Source organism: Eumetopias jubatus, unplaced genomic scaffold (assembly GCF_037043125.1).
Source record: "Eumetopias jubatus isolate StellerSeaLion01/CBP00866 unplaced genomic scaffold, mEumJub1_p1.0 scaffold_1, whole genome shotgun sequence".
NCBI classification, from domain to species: domain Eukaryota; kingdom Metazoa; phylum Chordata; class Mammalia; order Carnivora; family Otariidae; genus Eumetopias; species Eumetopias jubatus.
Window position 1 is genome coordinate 193,941,451 of NW_028274807.1, and position 17,754 is coordinate 193,959,204.

Here is a 17,754-nt window from a genome sequence, read left to right on the forward strand (position 1 = left end):
ATGAGAAGACTCCTTGTGTCTAAGTTTACTATCAACTGTAGCAGACATGTCCTGGAAAAACTCCGAAATTAGTAAATAAAAGAAAAAAGATAAAGCAGAGATAAACATATTTCAGTCTTCCCATCTCTTTCATTTTCATTGCTGTAGTCCAGCACCTCTGCTAATACTTATAGCTCATTTAAGAATCAGCAGGTGGGCCTATTGGGTTGATGGCTGCTAAGGATTCAATTTCAGTGGTTTATTAATTGCCCGTCAAGTACCCATTTTACGTCTTTTAAATGATAAATGTAAAATAGTCTTGGTTATGAATCTTTAAGTAGGAGTTATGATCTGCAATTGATGTATAAAATTTTTACAAGTATTGGGGTGCCTAGGTGGCTCAGTCGTTAAACGTCTGCCTTGGGCTCAGGTCATGGTCCCAGGGTCCTGGATTCGAGCCCCACATCGGGCTTCCTGCTCAGCGGGAAGCCCGCTTCTCCCTCTCCCACTCCCCCTACTTGTGTTCCCTCTCTCACTGTGTCTCTCTCTGTCAAATAAATAAATAAAATCTTAAAAAAAAGAAAATTTTTACAAGTATTATTTTATGAATGTGTGGAAAGAAATGATTTGAAAGATATTCAATTCAGATTTTTTTTCTAATAGGGAATGAGCAAACACATTTCAGCTGGTTTTTTTCCTGCTGAAACTTTATGTCCCACATTCTTACAGTCCTTAATGAAAATACTGTATAAAAGCAAAACAATTTCATGGTTGTCCTGTCTCAAGACTATTTGAAAAATGTTACTTGAGGCATGGAGTGGTAGGTTCTGAGAGCATGGGAGTCTGTGTTCTCTGAGCTCAGAGCGGGCTCTCAGTAAACCACTTTTGAGTTACAGAAGCCAACAAGGTGATCTGGATATTTAAGCACCTAATTACTTTAAATGGAGGGTAATGATGGTAAGGTTTCCCTTGAAGAATCCAAATCACTGTTTTGATTTTTCACTTTAGTATATAACCCTGAGCTAAATGTGGCCATTAAAATCCCATTTTTTTTTTTTTTGAAGAATTGACTTCTAGAGGAATAATACTGGGAAAAATCAAATTAATTAGAATACTTTGCTACAGAACTTCTCCAGAGCCATTAATGCTAATGTGCGTAGGGAATCCCCAGTAAGTATTTCTCAAACTTATTTGACCCTACAATGCCCTTTTCACAGAGCTTTTGTGTTCTGTGGATTTTGGGAAAAGCTGTTCTATGTTGTATTTCACTCTCTCCATCTCCAAGGAAGGCCCACAATGATCTGCTTTGAGAGTTTGCTTATTTGTGAAACATAATCAAAATGAATACTTGAAAATCACTACATAAATTATTTTAAAGTATCAGTGGTAAGTAACGTGTGAAGATGTTCAGATGAAGAAAACTCTGGTGATTGGGAGTAAATATTGCTCTCCCTTCTGAAACTTCACTTTTCAGGATGTTACAGCATTATGTCTTCACTCTAGATCAGTGCCTAAGAGTTCTTGAGATGTGCAGTTAGCCTCAGTTTTGAAGGGCAGCATCCATATACCACATTGAGCCATATTAGGAACTGTGAGGTGGTTGCCTTCCATAGTTCTACTTAAATATAGAAGTTTATAGTAATTCATCTTAATTTTAGAGATTTGAAAAAAAAGAAAAAGATGAAATTTCTTCTCCCTGAATTCCTCAAACTGAGGTAGTAGAGTAGCTGTGACCATGGCAGTCATTTTATTTACCTTTATATTTCATACTTGGATTTCTTCACATCTTTCTCTGCCTCAGCATTTTGAGTATCTTCTCGGGCACAGTCAATACACCATCTGATACATCTATGTATTTTGTATCTGCTCTCTTCTCTAGATCTTAATGATACTCTCCTATCTCCTTTTCTCTATGCTCAAGATTTCAGGTCTGAGTTCTGTTGTCTTTAAACTTGACTTCTTAAAGAACAGAAACATAAATAAGGACAGGAAAAAATAGATCATTACTAAAGTGACTTTCACAACACGCCCCACCCTTTCTTTTTTTTAGTATTTTGGGATACCTGTGGCTAAAGGGGAAAAAAAGCTTGTGAGGAAAAAGAAAAGTTGGTTAATTTAAGGAAATTAGTAAAAGTTAAAAATATTAGTTTTAAAATGTGTTTCACTATTTGGTGAAATTTTAACTCAGACGCATATAGGTCAAGATAATTTTTTTGTTACAAAACTTTCTATCTTAACCCTGTTCTGATCTTTCTTTAGCAGTATGTAATTTTTTAAAGTGTGGTAAAAAGCTCCTTCTAACCCAGTTAGAAGCTGGCGATTGTGGTCATTGCTAACTAAAGCCTCAGGATTTGACTGAGGGGAAAGCTGAGGGTACACTCCACCCCCCCCGCCCCCCGCCTATGTTATTGAGACCTGAAATTCTAAGTGTATCAAAAATTAAGGTGTAAAACATGAGGACCACAAAGCATGTTGCACACACATACAGGTATGTGTGTGCATACATACATACATACGAAAATGCTTCCTTTAGACTTGGGTCTGAAATCCCAGAAGATTTTGTATTAGAATAGCAAAGATGTAGGTTCTTCCTTTTACACTTAACTTACAGTTAAACTCTTGTAAAGATTGTACTTAGATCTTTGTAAATGCGGAAAGATTGTATCTCAAAAAGAGGAAATCTCTGTCATATCGATTAGAATTTTATTTTTATTTTATTTTTTTTTTAAGATTCTATTTATTTATTTGAGAGAGAGGGAGAGTACAAAGGGAGAGTGACAGGGAGAATCAGACTCCCTGCTCAGAAGAGAGCCCAGTGTGGGGCTCTATCCCAGGACCCTGAGCTCATGACCTGAGCTGAAGGCAGACTAATCAGTTGAGCCACCCAGGTGCCCCTTGATTAGAGTTTAAATTGATAACTATCTTTTTATATGTTTTAAAGTAATATAATCTTAAGGCTTTCATGGGAATAAATAAAAGTGTTAATAGTGGGTATATCTGGGTGATGGGATTATGTACAGTCATAATTATCTACATAGCTTTTCAAGTTTTCTATAGTGAGCATGTCTTCTTTTTCTTTTTCTTTTTTTTAGATTTTATTTATTTATTTGACACAGAGAGAGAGAGAGAGCACACAAGCAGGGGAAGCTGCAGGCAGAGTGAGAGGGAGAAGCAGGATCCCTGCAGAGCAGGGACCCAGATGTGGGTTTTGATCCCAGGGTTATGGGATCATGACCTGAGCCAAAGGCAGCTGCTTAACTGACTGAGCCACCCAGGCGTCCTATAGTGAGCATGTCTTAATTTTATAGTCAGAAAAAAATGTTGATTTAAAATGACTGCCATTTATTTAAGAACGCTCTTATGAATGTTTAGAAGTTTTTTCTGCATCTTTTTTTTTATTATTGCTGCTCTTTTTGTCTACAGAGTTCTCATAGCTCAGAACTCAAAAGAGTCACTAAAGATGCCTTCCTACTTTCATCAGCTTGGGCTGCTATAACAAAATACTACTTCTAGGTGGCTTAAAAAAACAGAAATGTATTTTCTCACATTTCTGGAGGCTGGAAGTCCCAGATCAGGGCGAGAGCGGGGTTGGGTTCTGGTGAGAGCTCTCTTCCGGGCTCGCAGATGGCCACCTTCTTGCTGTGTCCTCACATGGCAGGGAGCAAGAGAGAATAAAGAAGCTCTCTAGTGTTTCTTCTTATGAGGGCTTCATCCTCATGACCCCATGTAACCCTGATCACCTCCTAAAGGCCTCATCTCCAAATACCATCACATTTCCTTCACATTAGGGGTTAGAGCTTCAACATAGGAATTTTGGAGGCATGTAGACATTTAGTCCGTGATACTCTCCTTTCACTCAAACTGGCAGTATACAGGATTTCTAGAAATTGCATCTAGAATAGAAAAAGACTAGCTGGCTGTACCTAAAACATGAGTGGTGGTTATCTCTTGATGGTAGGTTTAGAGGTGATTTTCTCCATTTTCTAGGAATTTAAGGTGCCATTATTTTTATAACTGGAAAAAATAACAATAAATATTATTTTTAAAGGAAAATGAAATGCTAGAGAATATAACATTCCATAATAATCTTGCAGATTTCAGAATCTTTTTATTTCTTCTTCTTGGGTTTTTTCTGAGAATTAATGAAAATGTCTTCAACACTTAGAGCTCTTGGATGTTCACATGTAGTGGCACTCAATTAAGAAGTTGTTTCTCCTCATTTTCCTCCATTTAATGATGATGACAATGTTAAATGATAATAGCAATGATTATTATATTGCCCCATGAGACATGCCATCGACAATAGAATATAGGAAATTAAAATGGAGAATAGCCACAAAATCAGGACAGATGTTTGCAAAGTTTTTCCTATGAGTTGGTTCTAAACAGAATAGGCCATCCATTGTTTTTACTTTTGGATTCAATACATCATCAGAGCAATACATTATCAGATTCCTGATAATGAATTGGTAAAAAAAAAAATGAGTTAATGGTTTGTTTTTCGTTAACATTCAGTTACAAATGTGATATCAGCTCGTTGGATCTGTACCATAAAAGAGCAGGTACATGGTGTCAGGGAGGAAACTTACAGTCAAACTTTCAGTGTATTTTTTCCAGAGACTGGTTGGAGTTCAACACCTCAGGTTGGGGAAAGATTTTTTCCCTTTACAAGAGCTCTCTCTTTTCTTTTTAATGCATCATTTCTTACTATGCTCTATCTTGTGTGTACAGTCTGTCATTTCCTTAAAAAAATTCCCTGTGGTTGTTTTTTTTTTTTTTCCTCAATCTCACAGTTGAGTGTAATATTTCTAGTTTTTTCAACTCTGAAAGTCAATAGATTAGAAATGCCCTGCAAAGTAGAAATGTTTTTTGTCACGCAGGGAGCTGCTCGCCAAATAAATCATGACGTTGTGATATATTATTTCCAGTTGCTATAAATTTTCAATATTTAATATATCAGTCATACTAAGTCAGGATTCAGTTATTTAATTTCATTGATGTCTGTATTCTAGATGAGAATTCTTTTCCTCATTAGTAGATTTTAATTTCCTTCTCTCTCAGAGTCAAATTCCAAGCTTGCCTTATAAAACCAGGCACAGAGTATACACATGAACAAACTGTTTTTGTGTTTACAAGTAGACTAGAAATTGTACTCTGGTAAACTATATCTGAAATTACAAATTTGTCCACTTAAATGGTATTTTTTAACACTTTAGATCACTTTTGTCACTGTTGCTTTGATAATTTGATTACCAGGTATAGACAAACATATCTAGGCAACTCTCCATATTGTATTGTCACATGATCTTTATTGAGAGCTTAAAAAGTAATCTCACAAATGATCCTCAAAAGTGAAAAAAATAAATTGTTCTGAACTCAGAGTTATGCCTGTATCATAGTTAATGTCTTACTACCCAAATTACTTTCTGGAATTCTGTTTTGATGATACTGAAAAAAATTTTTTTCTTTCTTTCTTTTTTTTTTTACCCTTTTTTTTTTTTAACAACAGGACACAAAAATCGCTTCATTGGAGCGAAACATAAGGGATCTGGAGGATGAGATCCAGATGTTAAAAGCCAATGGTGTGCTGAACACTGAGGACCGCGAAGAAGAGATCAAACAAATAGAGGTTTACAAAAGTCACTCCAAGTTCATGAAAACCAAGGTATGGTCCAAAGTTATAAACTTTTATACTCTTAGTGTGACTGGAAAGTTACAGTTTACATACATACTTTCCCCAAATAGCCACATAACCTGTTTTATGTGATATCATGAAATATATGGACAATAAAGAAGAACACAGAAGATTTTTTTCATTCAGAATCCTAGATTTCAAAAAGGGATCAGGGAACATCTTTGGTCAAATTTCTACTCATTAAGGTGTTCAAGATTTTCTAATGAGTAAGTTTGGTGTCTTGGGAATGAACATTTACTTGTAATAATCTCCTCTCTTACAAATTGCCTGAGTTTTCATAAGTTTTTCTATTTTGTGAAGTTTCTATTATTGCCAAATTTTGGCCCATCCCTGAGAAGATGACTGTCTCCAGAGGTATTGATCTTGGAAGCCAATTTAACTGATTTCAATGGTATGAAGACATTTTGGTTTTAGCATAGTGTTTAAGGTAGAACGGACTTTGCATTCCAATGCTACTGTTTGCTTAAATTGTTCAGCTTCTTTAAGCCTCAGTTTTTTCATCCATGAAATTGGCATAAGAGAAAGGAAAGTACTTTCATCATTGGGTTGCTTTGACAATTCCAAGAGATTATGCATTTAAAGCACTTAGCCCCTGGCTAATCTCTAGAAAGCATTCAATAATTGTCAGGCATTGTTATTGATAGTGTTATTATTTTTATATTATTATTATTTTTTTAAAGATTTTATTTATTTGAGAGAGGACAGAGAGAGCACGAGTGGGGGGAGAGGCAGAGGGAGAGGGAGAAGCAGATACCCTGCTGAGCAGGGAGACTGACAAGGGGCTCGATCCCAGGGCCCTAAGATCACGACCTGAGCCAAAAGCAGATGCTTAACGGACTGAGCCACCCAATAGTGTTATTATTATTATTGGTATCTGTTTATAAAATATAATTTTGCAATATATATAAAATATTTATAAAATATAATTATGCAATATTTATAAAATATAATTATAGTAACCTGTTCCATTAATTTATATTGGTATTGCCAGTTTTAAAGAATTTGGTTTGTTACTTTTCAAAATTAAACTTTGGGCTACAAATGAACTGAATGCCTAAATATCTATTATTTTTATACATGCTTAATTATTAAATTTATGAATAGCCCCAAGTAGGTCTTTTGAGACTTTGAGATGCTTTTATTTATCCCTGGATTTAAGCTGTTTTGCTTCTGAAATAATAACCACACCAATTAAAATTTTTTTTCTTTTTTCTACCATGTACTCTTAAACACCCCTGGTCTTATTCTAAGTTTTACTTTTGTTTATTGCCTTATAAAATGCAGCATAGTTAAGAGTAATGCAGACTTCTATGAAGAACCAGTGGAAGTGGAGACAGAAAATGTTTAAATGATGGTATGATTTTTATCATTGTGAAATATTTGCATAGTCATTGCAGGGAATTTGCAAATTATAGAGAGGAAATAATATGTAGCATCTACTTCACCACGTTTGTGTGTTGCATGTATGTGCATTTCTCTACAGAAAAAAAACAAAAATTTTGCTTACTTCTGCCAACTTTACATTTGTAAGTTTATGTTGAGATTATGACAAAAAGTTTAGATGAAGGAGTGGAGGGAGATCTGAGGAGAATGTCTAGTGGATTTGAATGTAACCCTTTCCTTTCAATGAGTTCCACAAAATGCAGAATGGGCTTCCCTGTTCAGCCCTCTCTGCCAGTTTCTTTTTTGCAGTCCTTTCCTCTCAGAGAGTTGAGCTAGGGTGTAGCAAACCCAGTGGTAGGGTGGCCTGTTGACTAAATAATGACCATTCTGTCTGGGATTGAAGCTATGAAGATAAGCGTGAACTCATAACGTTTGGGCAAAATTAAATTTTTCCTCCCTATTCTGTCATTCAATAGTGGGAGATAGTTCAAGGCACTTTTACAACTAAAAATGCCATGAAATTTGTTTAGGTAAATAAAACATGTATATGGTCTTCAGCAAGCAGGTCTTTATTAGTCCGTAGGTGTCTGAGAGACCATTGGTCCTTGAGTTGGTTTTAACTCTTAATATCTGGTTACTTTTAAGGGTTCCATAAGTGGTTGGGTCAGAAGGATGTTTGAGGAGAGAAATGGAGTAAGGTAGAAAGAGTGTAGGCTGACACATAAAATGTACTCTGGCAGATCTCTAGCCTGCCTTTGCTAGTTGCATGGTCTTGAGGAGTAACTTATGTCACTCAACCACTTTGCTCTTCTATAAAATGGGGCAACACCACAAACCTTAAAGGGAGACTCACAGGCTTAAATGAAATAATGTAATTAAAATGCTTGGCTCAAAAAAGTAGCTAATAATTATCCCCGTTATTATTGAAGAAGTATAACCAAATAATAATATTAATAATAATAATAAATGTCATATTTCACTTGACTAATGGGGGAAATGGATTTCTAAGAATATAAATAAAAAGAAGATTTTATAATATGCAGAAGTCCCTTATAGATTGATAAAAGATTGCTAAAAAGTATTAGTAAGAGTTAGTTTTTTGTATTTTCTCCATGGATTAATTCTTAACATTCATTGTTTATACTTCATATCATTACTTCAATTGATTATTTTTCTTATTTCTACTTTGAGAGGGGAGAGTGGGTATGGTCGAGCAGGTCTATTAAGACATAAGCTATTGCTAAGCATTTAGTCCTGAGTGCTTGTGTTTTGTGCTTTGTGGAATCCCAGATGCTGTGTGAACTGATTCCAGTTGGGTGAATCACTTGTCATGGAATTTATTAAATTTTAGAGGCATGGATTGATATTCTCTAAAATTGGATTATTAGCATAATTCATGGTCTATTGTGGCCTGTTTGGATAACTTTTTTTTTTTAAGATTTTATTTATTTGACACAGAGAGAGAGAACAAGCAGGGGGAGCAGCAGGCAGAGGTAGAAGCAGGCTCCCTGGTAAGCAAGGAGCAAGGATGTGGGACTTGATCTCTGGACCCTGTGATCATGACCTTAGCCAAAGGCAGACCCTTAGTGGACTGAGCTTCCTAGGTGCCCCTGGATAACTTCTCTACAAGATTTATATGAATATGTTGCTTGTCAATATCATCACAGACACCTGAAGGGTTAATTTTTGCAATAGTTGATTATACACATTGACAGAACAATTGTTTGGTGTCATTATTACAGTCTCTTGAACTCTTTCATTTACACAGAGTTGTAAGGATAAAGCTTTTGGTGGTGGATTTTTGAGCTCTGTGGTTCCCAAAGACTTACTAAACCTTGTTTTTAGCACATGACACTGAGCTAGCTACTGAGGGGCTCTAAAAGTAGTTAGTGCATATTCAAAATGTTTCTCACTTCAAAGCCAATACTGACCACTTAGTTGGGAAAGTAAGAAATGTCCTAGAAAAATTACCCTGATGATATGATAAGAGGGGAGTTCACTTCTGGCTGGAGCAATGCAAGTAGTTTAAGTTTAGTTAGTGTTTTTTGTCTAAATAACCAGATTGGCAAAATAGCAATGATAGGTCTGGTGAAGAATGCAAACTCAAATCAGTGACTGAGCAAACCTAGAAGGGTAAGTAAAAATACCATCCCACCCCAACTCCACACAGAGGAGGAAGTGGGAAGAACTCGAGTCTGTGTGAAATGGCAGGTTTTCCAAAAAAGGAAAGAAAGAGGCTCTGAAGCTTACCTGGGGGAAATGGAAACGTAATTGTGAAACTCAAGGGTTTAGTGAGGCAGTGATAGAAATGGAAATCAGAAAGTGACTTTGGATCTCAGCTAGCAAAGAATGCAGGCATAGTTGACTTTAGAAACTGTTGTTTTAACAGTTTATAAAGACGCAGAGTCCTGGTAGAACATTTCAGAAATTCTTCTGAGATGCTGCATAAGGAGGGGAGTGGAACTTGGAACCAGATCTGAAATTGCATCTAATTTTGTTACTTCTTCTTGCTGCTTGTAATGAATATGTAGAAAGCTTTTATTTATTTATTTATTTAAAGATTTTATTTATTTATTAATGAGAGACAGAGAAAGAGAGAGAGGCAGAGGGAGAAGCAGGCTCCCAAGGAGCAGGGAGCCCGATGTGGGACTCGATCCCAGGACCCTGGGATAATGACCTGAGCTGAAGGCAGACGCTTAACCATCTGAGCCACCCAGGCGCCCATGTAGAAAGCTTTTAAAAGTGCCCAGAGAACTTCTTTTTTACCTGGTGTTTTAGAGAGGCACCTTCAGAGTGATAACTGTTTGCAAAGGCAGCAGTCTTGGAGGTGCTCTTCGATCTGAGTACTTCTTAATAGAGATCTAAAATGAGTTCTATCATGATTCTTTGGAAGTTTACTACCTTTAAATAAAAAAAAAAGATAAAAAAATTCAACCTGGCCATGAAAAAAAGCTCCTAAAATTGGATAAACACATATTTACATTCTTATTTGACTTTTTTTTTGGAAATTTTAGTCAAAAATTGTTTTTATAACCCATTGGTGATAAAATTGACTCAGCATTTGATTGCTCTTCATTAACAGGGCATGACCTCAAATCAGTCTCAATCTCAATATATAATTATTTGCTCCAAGTAGGTAATAAAGGCAGCTAATAATAATTCTTGTATACAAACTCATTTTTAGATATAAAAGTATGTTGAAATAGATAATTTTAAATGTTTCAATGAAAATTTGACATAGAAACAATGTTGTGGAATGTAAAGGGAATGATGCTTGCATTAATTATTAAAATGAGTAAAGCATGTAGGTTGAAGGGAAAAGAAATATTTTAAATAGCCATGTGAAATGGCATGCGCCTCTGTTTTGATGCTGAACAGATGACTAGGACTGGTAGGGCCTCTTGAAAGCTTTGTGATTAAATTAAGTAGAAGTGAAGACCCAAATTGCTTTATAAGTATGATGTCATAGAAAAACCATGACGTAACATGTTTGCAAAGGTGGAAGGTGAATTGCAAAAATGTAAATGTACAGTTTAGAGTCTCAACTTGTGGAAAGGCACAGATACCAGACATAGTTGGCCAGGATGGAAATTCCTGCATCTTGAAGCCCTTTGGCACATGCACGTTCTCCCTGAGAACTGAGACTCAAACCTGAAAACTTAGAGGACTCAGACTGTGCGGACACAATCTATGAGGCCATGAGTTACCTTCAGGAGCACTGTTAAGCCTTTAAGAATGGAATGTGCCATGTAAATAATTGTTTTTCTGTAGGGAAACAATGATGGCATCCCCTGTTCTATATGAGGCTTTGTTCCTAGTGTAACACATTTTTCATCTACTGATCTCAGTACCTCTGTATTAGTCAGTCCCTCTGTTTTAGGAGTTTGCCAAAGACACCACTCTGCTGTCTTAGATCTCCTCTTTTATTCTGAATTTGTAACACATTTTCTTATTAACCTCTTAAGGATTACAAACCTCATAACCCAAACTGCATGATAATAAGCATATCACTTTCTAGACATGAGGGCCATATCTGCAGTGAAAAAGAAACTGTTTTCCTTGGCAGGGGAGTGTTTTCAGGGTGTTGGTTGTGTCACAGACGTAAGTGGTGGAAGAACTTTCAGACGAGATGAAGTGTTCTTGATGTCCACATGGACTTCATATAAAGCGTGTGATGTAATTCCGATTGGCTTTTCTTCTTGCCATCATCGAGACAGACCTTCCCCAGCCCCAGTTCTCATGTATGTTCGATTGCATCACTTTCCATTTTTATTGAGTTTATGGCTATAAAAGAAGCAAAAGGCATATTTTTATGGAATATGATTTTCTACCCTGTAACTGTATTCCCCTTAGAAAAGCCCTCTTCTGTTATTGTCTGCATAAAATATTTATTTAAAATTTACTTCATGGCAGTGATAGTCTGAAAGCTATTTAAAGCAACTGTCTAATATTTATAGACTGAAATAGTTTTATCATTATCAATCTATTTTTATTGAATAAAGTAGGTGTATGTAGAACTTGTCATGTTCTTCCTTCCTATTAAATACCATTCTGTTGATCAAGTTAATTTCATTCAAATTCCTCTCTCAATACCCCATTCCCACACTAGATTTCTACTCTGATACTTGTAGAAGTTAGCTCAAATCATTTTTTTTACTATAAACATCATCTTTGCTTAGGCATGTAAAGTCCAAAGTTTTTTTTAGCTTTATTTTAAGATGAATCAGTTTCATATGTGGAATCAACTGTGTACTGTGCTGGCAGATACAACTGCACGTGATTCAGAACCATACCCCGTGTGAAGAATGCTGATCTCGCCGATCACAACAGATTTTATTTCTTTTGTAATTTTAGTTAATCCTAATCTAGATTTTCCCTCTTTTTATCTATACTCTGTTTTTGTGAGAGAGAGAGGCCGAGAGAGAGGGAAAGAGAATGTACTTTTATTATAGGCAAAAATGATCATAGACTCATGATTCATTAAATTATAAAGAAGAAATATGTTTCATGGATTTCATATACCTGATCAGTGCCACCATCTGTTCACACATACCCAGAGCATGTTGATAATCAATCACAACTCTTTTTCAATGCATCTTTAAGCATACTCAGAATCCTTCTCAAGGCTGCCAGTCACTACCAAATGTTTAAATTTGGCAAGCAAGATGAAACCTATTTCTCTCCTGCTCTAGTCTGACTTCATCCTGCAAATGGGATTCCATCTCAACCTTTCTAGTGAATTACACAACCTGAACAATTCTGAAAAAGGGGGTCCTATTTCTTTGTAAGCATCCTACTCTTCATTCTCAGCAGTTATTGTCAGTAGCTTGGTTCTTGTTTATGCTAGATTTAGTGTTGAAAAGAACAAAAAATGCTGGATAAAATATATTTTAAAAACATATATTTTAAAATGTACTTAGGAACTGTCAAGTTAGAAAAAATCTCAAGGGCCAAAACTAAGCCAAAGCAGGGCGCTAGGGTGCTAATAGAGTGCTGGTTCTATCTTCTTGTTGGCATTTTCTAGACAGGTGAACTTGAGCATTAGTTTCTACGGTCATGGGGACATTGACGGAAAGAGGTAGAAGCCTGAGTCTGTTTAAGATGAAGAGTCAAATAGGAATTCCACTGCCACTACCACATTAAGCTGAGATCCCAGAGAGCCACACTCTTAGTACAAGGGTAAACTAAAAACCTCCCCATTGTACTTTCCTCTCCCCTAGACTAGGGGAATCCAGGAAAAATTATCTATTTTAAAACTTTGAGCCAAGTGAAAGGTAAAAAACCGTAGCTTTGAGAATCCATAACCGCAGATGGCTCTTGCACAGATGTGCAGTGTAAGGTGATCTAAAAACTTCAAGTAGAGAATAGAGTTTAAAGGGGTCCTTGGCTGATAGTGCCCCAGGTACCGGCAGAGACAAATGCTCTGAAGGGCCACATATTCAACTTAGACCTCAACGTTTTTCTCCAGATAAAGTTCCAAAAAACATGAGCACACAGAAAAAAATTTTTTAACATCACAACATTTGAAAGAAATCAAGCTACCATAATTGATAGCTGGTAGAAAGAACAAACAGCACTGAGGCAAGTACTTCAGAAGTGGGAATTTCAAGACAAACACTATGAAATAAGTATGTTTAATGTATTTAAATAAATAAAACAGGGGATTGAAAATATGAATAAAGGTCAAGAAACTATAAAAATGCCAAGCACATTTAAAGAGAACCAAAAAGCTCTCACTGATAGGAGGAATTCTTAATCTCAGGAAACAAACTGAGGGTTGCTGGAGTGCTAGGGGGTGGGAGGGATGGGGTGGCTGGGTGATGGACACTGGGGAGGGTATGTGCTATGCTGAGCGCTGTGAATTGTGTAAGACTGTTGAATCACAGACCTGTACCTCTGAAACAAATAATAATACATTATATGATAAAAAAAAAGATAGTAGGAAGGGAAAAATGAAGAGGGGGAAATCGAAGGGGGAGAGAAACCATGAGAGACTATGGACTCTGAAAAACAAAATGAGGGTTCTAGAGGGGATGGGGGTGGGGTGATGGGTTAGCCTGGTGATGAGTATTAAAGAGGGCATGTACTGCATGAAGCACTGGGTGTTATGCACAAACAATGAATCATGGAACACCACATCAAAAATTAATGATGTAACGTATGGTGATTAACATAACATAATAAAATAAAATAAAATAAATGTCGAGAAATGGGAAAATATAAAAATGGAAATTTAAGTTTAATGACTAGGTTTAACTGCAGGGTGATCATAGCAGAAAAGACATATAATGAACTAGAAAACAATAGAATAAAGTAAATAAAAGATAAAAAGATGAAATACATGAAAGATAAATTAAGATACATAGAAGACAGAATAAGAAGGTCTGGCATATGTCTAATCAGAGTTCCAGAGGGAAAGAGAGATGGGGAGTGGGGACAGAGTCACTACACTGAAGCCATAGTTGAAGAGCAGAAAGGTGAGAATTTTCCAAAATTGCTGCAGGTACCAGTCCATAAACTCAGGAAGCTCAGAGTACCCCAAAAAGGATAAATAAAAAGAAATCTGTACTTTTACATGGGAGTAAAGCCATCAAATCTCAGAGGCAAAGCAAAAGTTTTAAAAAGCAGTTAGAACATCTGTCTGAAGAAGATATAGGAATGGATAATGAGTATATGAAAAGATGCTTAATATCATTAGTCATTAGAGAAATCAAAACCACAATGAGATATTACTTCATACCCACTGGAACGGCAATAATTAAAAAGACATACTAACAAGTGTTGGTGAGAGTATGAAGAAATTAGAACCCTCATATATTGCTAGTGGGAATATAAAATGGTACAGTCATTTTGGAAAACCTGTCATATGGCCTAGCAATTCCACACCTATATATATACCCAAGAGAAATAAAAATGTTATGTCCACACAGATTTGCATATGAATGTTCTTAGGAGCGTTGTTCATAATAGCCAGAACATGGAAACAACCTGAGTGTCCCTCAGCTGATGAGTGGATAGACAAAATGTGGCATATTCATTCAGGGTAGTATTACTCAACAATAAAAAGGAATGAAGTACAGGTAGATACTACAACATGGATGAACCTTGAAACATTATGCTATGTGAGAGAAGCCAGCCACAAAGTATGTATATTATAAGATTCCATTTATATAAAACTCCCAGAATAAACAGAAGGTAGATTATTAGTTGCCTAGGGCTGGGGGTAGAGGGTGGAGAATATGGAGAGTGACTTCTGCTGTACTCTTTAAGCAGTTGAATTGTATGTCATATAAATTATATTTCAGTAAAGCTATTTAAAAAGGCAGCTAATGGAAAACAGTCCCATTACCTATAAAGGAATGAATTTGGAGTGATAGCTTGACTTCTTAATAGCTTCTGTTAGTCAGAAGACGGCTGAGAAAAATGTCTCTTAGCCTAGAAGATTACTTTTAATACTGAGCAACAATATTTAAAAAAAATGAAGTTGAGATAGTTTTAGACAAAAATTGAGTTTGCCACCAACAAAATCCTACTAAAAGAAATTTAAATGTTTCTTTTTAGGCAAAAGGAGATTCCTGACAATATCTGAGATTCAGGAATGAATAACAAACAAAGCTTGTGACAAATGTGGGGGTAAATCTAAACAAACATGGACTGTAAAAAAGTAATGATGAGCTAAAAACAAAACAGGGAAGAAATGAAATACATGACAATAATGTGTATGTCAAGGGGATGGTGGCTGAACTTGAAGTGTCTCAAGATCCTTCTATTATTCAGAAAGAATGTAAGCATAGATTGACTTTAGACTTAGGTAAATTGAAAATGTAAGCATGCTATACTTTCTAGGGTAGTAACCTAAAGATTAGAAATGAATGAAATAAACATAAAATAAATATAAATAAAGGTATAACTTTTAAATGAGTAGAGGCAAAAAAATAGAATAGGAAAAAAAGGCATTCAATAGGCAAGAAGGAAAAGAGAAAATAGAAATGGCAGTATATTTAGAAAGCACAAGGGAAGATGGTTGAAATAGAATCACATATATCTGTAATGATAATAAATGATCCATTTAATTTTATCAGACAGGATAAAAGAATCTAGGTATATGCTATTTACAAGAGACATCTACAATGTAAAGTTAATGATACATTGAAAGGGAAAAAAGACACACCAGCCAAATATTAACTGTGAGAAAGCTGTCATAGACTTTATGGCAAGGAAACCATTTTCAAGCCAATAAATATAGACTATTGCACTCAATAATTTTTGGATACAAATTCTTTTCTAGCACACAGTACACAAAGTACATTTATGATAACTGATCACATGCTCTGTCATAAAGCAAGACACCAATTTCAAATGATTAGTATCAAACAGGCCTTATTCTCTATTCACAAAGCAAACAAGCAAGAAAAAACACAAAGATAACTAGGAAACATCCATGTATTTGTAGAGTAAAAAGCATACTTCTAAATTATTTGTGAGTTGAGGAATAGATAATAATGGAAATCAGAAAATGTTTACGATGGGACGGTAATGTCAATACTACATATCAAACTAGTGGCATCAAGCTAAAATGATACTGACAGGGAAATTTATAGTCTTAAGACATATATATGGAAAGAAAAAAGAGTGAAAATTAGTGAGATAAGTATCCAAGTTACAAAGTTAGGAAAAGAAAATAGAATAAACCCAAAGAAAGTAGTAGGAAGGAGATAATTTTAAAAAATAAGAGCACAAATTAATGAAATAGAAAATAAGAATGTTTGGGACACCGGAAGAAAGTAGTAGGAAGGAGATAATTTTAAAAATAAGAGCACAAATTAATGAAATAGAAAATAAGAATGTTTGGGGCACCTGGATGGCTCAGTCTGTTAAGTGTCTGCTTTCGGCTTAGGTCATGATCCCAGGGTCCTGGGATCGAGCCCCACATCAGGCTCCCTTTGCTCCTCCCCGCTGCTTGTGATCTCTCTCTCTCATGCTCTCTCTCTCTCAAATAAATAAAATCTTAAAAAATAAGAATGTCAGATGATCAACACAGCCAAAATTGGCTCTTTGAAGAGATTATTGAACATGAAATGCCTCTGTTGAGCCTCATCAAGGAAAAGAGAATAAAATTAAAGAATGTTAGGAATGAAATAGAAGACAGTCATAGATGCCATAGGTATTGAAAGATAAATGGGTTTTATGAAAATTTCCTGCTAAGTAAAGGTGAATATTTAGATAAAATGAAAAATTCTTAGGAGAAAAAACTTATCAAAATTGACTGAAATAATTAGAAACACGACTATTCCTATAACCATTAAATAGATGAAGTAAGTAACAGTCTTTGGAGAAAGAAAATGCCAGCTGTAGATGGTTTTACTGGTGATTTCTAATGAATGTTAATGGGAAGAAAATTTCAGTTTTACACAAACCATTTCGGAACACATTAAAAGAGTGAGCACTCCATTTAGAAGGCAAAATTGGTACTAAAACTTGACAAGGACAGCATCAAATGGGAAAATTACAAACCCGTCTTATCCATAAACATAGATGAAAGATCCTGACAAAATATTAGTAAGCTAATTCCAGTAACATATAAAAAATATAATACATCATGACTAAGTGGGGTTTTTCATAGTCGTTAAGGAGCGCTGAGCTTTTTAAAAATCCATTAATGTAATTCATTACAATAACATATTAAAGGTGAAAAGTGTGATAAATCATGAGAAGCAGAAAAAATGTTTATTAATATTAAACATTCCTTAATAATTAAAAAAAAACAACTCTTGGCAAAGTTGTAATAAAAGGGAACTTTCTGAAACTTAAGAGTTCCTATAAAAAGCTAAAGCAAACATCAAACTTAATGATGAAACATTGAAATTCTTCCCTTTAAGCCCAGGAACAAGATGAAGGAGCCAGTTTCTTTTAGGCCTCTGTCTTTCTGCATGGCCTCTCCATGTGGCTGATATGGGCTTCTTCACAGTATGATGGTCAGAAGGTGGTTGGACTTCTAACATGGTGGCCAGCTTCCAGCTGGAGGAGGCTAAATGTGCCTGTCCTCCTACAGACAAGGACCAGAACTGACACTTTGGCTGCATTTACTAGTTGAAATTAGTCACAGTTTAGCCCAGGTTCAAGAGGACGGTAAATAGACTCCATCTCTAGTTTTGAGTACAGCGTGTGTGTACAAGCAGGAAAAACTTGGTGACAGG

At 35.7% G+C, this 17,754-nt stretch overlaps 1 protein-coding gene across 2 annotated transcripts in view; it reads left to right on the forward strand.

Moving 5' to 3' along the window:
- The window catches only part of ERC2 (ELKS/RAB6-interacting/CAST family member 2), a 936,802-nt gene that overhangs the window by 278,165 nt on the left and 640,883 nt on the right, over positions 1 to 17,754 (forward strand). For both annotated transcript variants that reach the window (XM_088022015.1, XM_088022017.1), the window contains one exon: positions 5,489 to 5,644. In XM_088022015.1, coding sequence (XP_087878141.1) covers positions 5,489 to 5,644 — 156 coding nt within the window. The remainder of the gene's footprint in view (positions 1 to 5,488; positions 5,645 to 17,754) is intronic.